Source organism: Palaemon carinicauda, unplaced genomic scaffold (genome assembly GCF_036898095.1).
Source record: "Palaemon carinicauda isolate YSFRI2023 unplaced genomic scaffold, ASM3689809v2 scaffold2901, whole genome shotgun sequence".
Taxonomy (NCBI): Eukaryota; Metazoa; Arthropoda; class Malacostraca; order Decapoda; family Palaemonidae; genus Palaemon; species Palaemon carinicauda.
This window is the reverse complement of record NW_027170561.1, coordinates 10,001-17,500: the sequence shown is the minus strand read 5'-3', so window position 1 is coordinate 17,500 and position 7,500 is coordinate 10,001. Positions and strand designations below refer to the sequence as shown.

At 35.3% G+C, this 7,500-nt stretch overlaps 1 protein-coding gene across 2 annotated transcripts in view; it reads right to left on the bottom strand.

Moving 5' to 3' along the window:
• The window catches only part of LOC137636409 (uncharacterized), an 8,929-nt gene that overhangs the window by 756 nt on the left and 673 nt on the right, over positions 1-7,500 (bottom strand). Inside the window, exon 2 of one of the 2 annotated variants that reach the window (XR_011043090.1) lies at positions 7-7,230. Coding sequence is in view for 1 of the 2 variants with exons in the window: in XM_068368830.1 (XP_068224931.1) it covers positions 677-6,316 (5,640 nt within the window). In the remaining variant the exon portion in view is untranslated. Of the gene's footprint in view, positions 7,231-7,500 lie in introns of both variants that reach the window. The other variant, XM_068368830.1, reaches the window with a different exon arrangement.

Genomic DNA, 7,500 nt, shown 5'->3' with positions numbered 1-7,500 from the left:
ACTCACCTCAATACTCCTGCCGTTCACTGAATTACTGTTGCTCCTGCTACCCCCCAAAGTGGCATAGTGTCGGTATCACTAGGGGTTTATCCTTCCATGACCGAGAGTTGTAAAAACGTCCACCATTCAAGAAGGAATTTGTCTGAGAACTGACTTGGAAACTCCGATCGCCTTGACAAAAACTTCCAGCTCTCGGACAACAGCGTAAACAAGCAGTTCACCTTAAAAACAATACTAGGCGACAGATCACTAATAACAAGATTGTTTAGAGGAACTAAAGTCAGCCCCGCTCTACACTTGAACATGACAAAAATAATATTACGAATAATATTTAAGAGGTTTCATATTTATTATATTTAACAACAAAAGAAATCACTTTCAACTTCTCCAATTTTGGTTTACGATAAATTATTTTCTACACTGGGGGGAGGGGATTCAATTTATTTATATAAACTAAATAAATTGAATACAGAAATTCATGATAAATAGGATCCCCAAAACAAGAAAAGTTGAAAACATTAAATTACAAAAAATATTTAATACATTCAATATACAAAGGTATATTAAAATTTAAATATAACATGACATTATTGACATTTAATTGCCCAACCAAATACTCTATATAATAACTATTTACAAGTAAAGATTCTCTAATTCACCCGAAACATAAATCATTTTAGGCTTCTAAGATTTTTCTAGTCAGCTCCGAGCTGTCAATAGCAGCCTGGCGTTTAACTCTAGTATCCTTGGGTACTCGAGACTCCTGTACATCAACCTTAGAATTATTCGGAATTTCATCTTTCCGGGTGAGAAGTGGGATAATGACTGACGAATGTCTCTTCACAAGTTCTTGGGTTTTCCCTTTAAGGATAGTGGCACCAGTAACCTCACCCAAAGTATTTGTAAAAATCTCTTTTACAACGCCCATCGGGTAGTCATTTGGCTTAGTGAAATTTTCCTTAAGCAGTACAATATCTCCAGGTGAGATCTTATTATGAGTGACTGGCTTGTATCTATCAGGGACATCTACAGCCTGATGTATTAGATTAGCAATAAATTCTTCCTGATATAGTTTAACTAAATTGTTTCTCACCTTTTGCAATTGATTGTAATCTTGCTTAAACTTTGAATGAGAATAATTTTCAGGAACCCAGTCAGGGTCTCTCCCCTCATGCAATTCGGGAATTATATTAACCGATATTAGATCGTACCCATGAATCAAATTTTCTGGGGTGATAGGTTCTGGAATGTCATCGCCGATCTGATCCCTTAAGGCTTCTTTGAATGCTATTGGCCTACGATTGACTAAATGAATGACTTGTTGAATTAGGAACTCAAAATCATGGTATTCTAAGACATTCTTACCAATAGCTCCATAGATCAATCTTTTAACAAGTTTAACACATACTTCCACCATCGAACCTAACTGACTATGACCCTTGACAAATTGGTCAAACTTTAAAGATTGGACCCCGTTGCGTTCAAAATATGACTGAGTCTCATGATCTTTGATGTAGTCAATAATTATATTAGAGGCAGAGACTAATTGGGAGCCTAGGTCACTAATACAATATTCCGGGATTCCAAACTGGAAACAATGAATCTGAAAGGCTCTAAGAAATTCTTTAACAGAAAGATCTAAACAAATAATCAAATTAACTGCTCTACTCCACATACAAGTGATACATAGTAGATAGATTTTTCCTTTCTTACCCTGTTTTTTAACGCTCAATGGGCCAATGAAATCCATAAATAAATATCTAAAGGGGACATTAGGTGGTGACACTCTCCATTTCCTGTAGGGAGATTGATTAATACTGATGGTTCTTGACTTAAACCTACGACAAAAAACACATTCTCTAAGGTTTCTCTTAACCACTGAAAAATATGACGGTACGTAAAACCGCTTTCTCATTTCTGACAAAACAGAGTAACATCCCGTATGGTTGAGCTTTTTGTGCAGGTTATGCACAATCAGGGAAGTTAGATGGCTATTTTTAGCCAGCAACAAAGGAAAACCATGTCTCCGAATGAGTTTGTCACACTTGCTACGTATTCTAAGCAAACCATCGTTGTCAACGTAAACATTAAGCTGACCTACTATGTTAGGCATGTCTTTTTTTCTTTGGGTAGAACAGCTGAAATATGTAAAAACCTCAGGGAAATGTGCCCGTTGATCCTGTAGTATAACTAACTTGCAAGCTCTTTCATGTATACTATTGCTCTTTAATTCTAAGTGAGCAAATTTATTGGAGTCCTTAGCTTTCAAACGACCCTTTAACTTCTCTACGAAAAGAATAACTTTCTCATAAATAGATACAAGTAAATCAAAACTGGAAAATTCTTCAAATTTAAGAAAATATTCAAAATTATTTGACATGGCCACAACATTGGAACTGGTACACACAGACTCCTCTATTTCTAAACTATTATCCAGCTTGCACTCTGCATAAGGATTTGGAACCATAAATGATAAATTACCATTTTCACTACATAGGAAGGTTTCTTTTTCCTTAAAACATTCAGGACCAGAATAGAAATTGGTTTGCATCAACTTACGATATGAAAGGCAACGAGTTATGGCATCTGCAGGATTTTCATTCCCTCCAACAAAAGCAAAATGGACGGGGTGTTTTGCACATAAGTTCTCTACGTGCTGAATTCGATTCATCACAAAAACTGACCGTTTCTGCATTTTTGACAATTTATTAGTAGACGAATTCAACCAAGAGAGCGCTACCTGACTATCCGAAAACACATGAAGGTCAACAACATTTAAAGGATTGATGCATAATGGTCCAGCTAATTCGTTATACAAATCTAAAACTACTTCCGTTGCAAAGGCTACTCCCTGCATCTCCAAAGATGGAATGCTTTTACTTTCCAACTGCCTATTTATCATACGATTTTTTGCCATCACAAAACTTGACGACATAGAATCGATATCAATGATGTACACAACAACACCATATAGTAATTTAGAGCTATCACAGCAAGCAGCCAAATGAAATTTTCCATCCCTACGTCCAACAAATCTATCAATAGCAATATCAGGAGCAGAATTGGCCTGATTAGCAATATTATGCCATTCTTTACGTAACTCTAGTGATAATTGATCGTCCCATCCTAAATTTCTATCACACTGAAGACCATGAAGAAATAATCTGCTTCGATTTAGGATGGGACCAGTAATACCAAAAAGATCAAAGTGAGAGGCAATGGTACTTAAAATTTCCCTCTTACTTTTAGCCTTACCATTCAACTGAAATTTATTTGCTAACAGACAATCAAGTGTTCGATTCCACTGCATACCAAGAAGTTTAACAACCTCTGCCGTTTCAGAACCTGTGCAGGAATCTATTTCTCCCTGTAGGGACCTGTCATTAGTAACGAACTGTTGTAAATCAAAACCATAAGGAGAAAATATAGATCCTACCATAGAATATGCCCAGTGCAGATTTTCAATTTCATTTGCACTAAAAGCACAATTGTCCATATAAGACAAAGAATAAATGCACCTTTTCAACTCCTTCAACTGGTTTTCATCATGCTCAGCATCTAAAATCAAAATCTTGTAAAGACCGAGCATCAACAAAGTTGGGGAACATCTTAAGCCGAAGCTCAACCTAACATTCCGATATGCAACAATGGTAAAATCTCCCTTCTCAACATTTTTATACCATAAAAAACAAAGTCTATTAGCATCAACATCACTTAATGCAATCTGGTTAAAGGCCTTACATAGATCAAAGCATACTAACAATTTATCAAACCTTAAATGTAATAATGATGAAGAAAGTTTCTGATTTAGGCATGGACCTGCATGTATGGCCTGGTTATGACTTATTGTCTGACCCTTGGTTGAGTTTCTTTCACACAAGTTTGATAGAAACACAACTCTACATTTGGTAGTTTCACGATTCAATTTGAACACACCCATATGAGGCAAAAAAGAGTGTTCTGGGTGTTCATGTACAAACTGGTCAAGATTAGGAATCCTTTCTATTATTCCAACCCTTTCCTGTTCTTTTAGGGCTTCATTCATTAACTGTAAATGATATGGATTTCTCTTTAGTTTTTTAAGATTAGATTCCAAAATAACTTTAGCCAAATGAAAATTTCTACCAAGCATATGAGATACTTTTGCATTCCACAAAAGTGGCATAACTAATCTACCCTCCTCATTCTGAATAGTGTGATCCAAACAATATTTGACAAGCTGATCATGCAGCTCTGAATTCTCCAAATCATAAACCTCATTGTCCAAGTGAATATATTTATTACAAATACTGGCAAGCACATCATCTGTGGCTTTATCTAACTCTGAACGAATTACATTACCTTTTTCATCGATTACACTGAATTCTGAAACCTTAATAGGATAATCAACTTCACACTTATCCAGAGAAGACGGCTTATCTATCTTTACACGCAAACCAGTAACATACTGATGACAATTTATAACCGAGGAGGACTGATGTAGATAAGGAATATCCTTCAATAAGGTGTCAATTTCACCTTTAAGAAGGACACCAAACGGGGTCATAGCATACATAGACCTGCTATTCCTACCAAAAACTACTTCTGTGAGTGGTAAACAATATCCTGATTTAGTTCCCAAAATCAAATCAATATTTTCAATGCAATCACTATTACGCGTTAGAAACTCATCAACCAACACATACCCTTTCGTCTGGAAACCGTAAACCACTTTGCCCAAACCTTTTAATTTCAACTTTATGTTAATAGATGGGATACATAATGCCTCTATTTTGTGAATAGCATTACCAATTATAATTTCAAATTCCACTAGTTTTGAGGCATATTTCTGAGAAACATTAATACCATTTATTCTCAATTCAACCTTGGCTTGTAATACCTTTAAATCCAAAGCATTGGCTAGTTCCTCACTAATCAGATTTAACTGACTTCCATCATCCTTCAATGCTCTTATGCTTCTGTTTTGGATGCTACAAGAAAAGGTAGGTAGAATGCTGGAATCACAGTCCAAATTACTTTTAAGAGCCTCCATTATAACAACGTTATTATTAGATTCCATGGACGAATTCTTATTATCCTTTTTCGAGGAAGTCTTAGGAGATTCAGATTTTCTATTATCATTAGCAGATGCTGATATTTTACTATTCTTACAGAGGAAACTAAAGTGCCATGCTTTACAAAACTTACATTTCATCTTAAATTTAAAGTTACATTTGTCAGTAGTGTGACTCAAGCTTGCACACTTACAACACCCATTTAAAGATTGAATTTTGTCAAGCTTAGTGGTAACATCCGAAAAAATTTCACATTTATAAATAGGATGCGAGGCGGGTTTGCCTTCTGTGGTACACAAGGCACAAGGAAAGAAATTTGACGGTTTCCTTAGGGAACTAACACTAGCAGCATAACTTGCACTATTCTTCCTATGATTATGATTATCATGCAATTTATTTCCTACATTAGACCTCTTACTTTGCTCATTAAATCTTTCACAGGCCTCAAAGAAATTATCATTAATTTCCTTTAATGTTGGCCTTGATGAATTAGTAATCTGGGTTAAGTGTACTTTAAAACTATTATCTAAGCCCTGCCAGAAAAAATACCTCAAAAAATCCTCACGTCCAAGAGACAAACTTTCTGCTGCTTGAGTTAGATTTCTTATCTGTGAAATATATTCAAATGGGTCACTTTCTAATTTCATATTTATTTCAGAGATTTTTTTGATGGTATTAAAAATTCTGAGGTCTTTAGAAGCTAGGGCCTCTGTTAGTAATTTCTTGGCATGAACATAACCCTTCTTGTCCGATTCTAATGATTCTAAAAGTACTAAGGCCCTTCCACTGATTTGCTGCTTTAACAGAATAAATTTGTCATATTCTGAATATTTGAACATAGACGTTATGTCTTCAAAATCTTTAAAAAACTTCAATAGATCCTCCCCTTCTTGGCTACGAAATTCTGGAAGCGGAGCAGTGGGACTCTTTAACAAACTTCGGGCAGTATCAACACTAACATTAGAAGGGGAAACATTTCGTGTAAGCTCAGCAGTACATTCCCGAATTTTAACAACATAACTTTCACAGGAATCAAGTTCGGCATTTAGCCATGTTTCATCCTCCTCTTCAGACCATTTGAGCCTTTGAATTTCACTATTATACTTTTTAAGCGATTCTAAATGATCTTGTAACTCTGACTTAATCGTATTCTTTTCCAATTCAGTTAACTGATAATAATTAGTCCTTTTATTATAACATTCAGTTACTAACTTGCGAATATATTTTCGGGAATTAATCAACAACTTTAATTCAGAAGTCATGTTTAATTAGGAATTTGCTTTTACAATGTCTGATAAAAAATTATAAATCCACTGAAACAGACAGTCTAAACCCCCTCTATTTAAATGAATGCCGTCAGCTTTAAAATAGCTAGGGTCATCGAGTTTTGACGAACCGTTAATCAACAAAGTTTTATATTTAAAGGGTTGACGGTCTAACCACTTATTAAAATTTCTAGCTAATTTCTTATACAAATCTGCAGAAGGGGTGCCGTGTCTATTAGTACTTTTCAAGTGGCGAATTTCAACGTGAGCAACAACAAATAGTGAATTTGGTAACCTTAATCTCAAAATGGCAAAAAAACGTTCACAATCTGCTTTAACAATATTCAAATCCACATTCTCCTTTATATCGTTTCCACCCAAAAATACAACGGTCACTTCTGGATTATATTCAGACAAATCGTCCAACAACTTCGGATTAAGTATAAACTTTCTATATCCGAATCCAGGAAATGCAAAAAATTCAACAGGCACTTTAAGATCACCGTATGTCAAACACGAATAACCTAACTGCTGCAAGTCCCGAACGTAACTATGGCCTAAAACACCGATTTTCATGTAACCTTTAACAAAGTATGCTCAAAGATACCGACACTAAACAACACCGAAGGAAGGGCAGCAGGCAGCAATTTCTTCTCAAGTCCCCCCAGGGGTTCCATACACAATATTTTATCAATGGCAAGGTAAAAAACAAATAAAATGAGGTAAATGAAGCAAGAAGTTTTTTAAAGTCCAGTTATATTATTTCAATTAATATTTTTGATAAAAATTACTGGTCGAGACAACCGAGACGATTAATTGCTGTCCTGCCTCCCTCAAGTTAGTAACTTACTTCACCGGAAAACAACCATATGAAGCAAGCCCCTACCAATGACTATCATGTCTCTCAGGATCTGAAAAACAAAAAAACACTCCCTGTAAAACTGGTCAGGTAAAAGGGAAAACTAAATTACTTACGGGAATCCGTATTAACAAAAACAAAACTCAAAACGGGAATCCGTTCACTAAAATTACCTTCGATAGAATTCGATTTTGTAATTTTGAAAACACAAACATATTGTTCATACACTGTGGTAATCCACCAAAAACGAAACTTAATGGCTAATAGCCTAATGTGGTAATCCACGAATAACAATTAATGAATTTTCAATATAAGTGGTAAT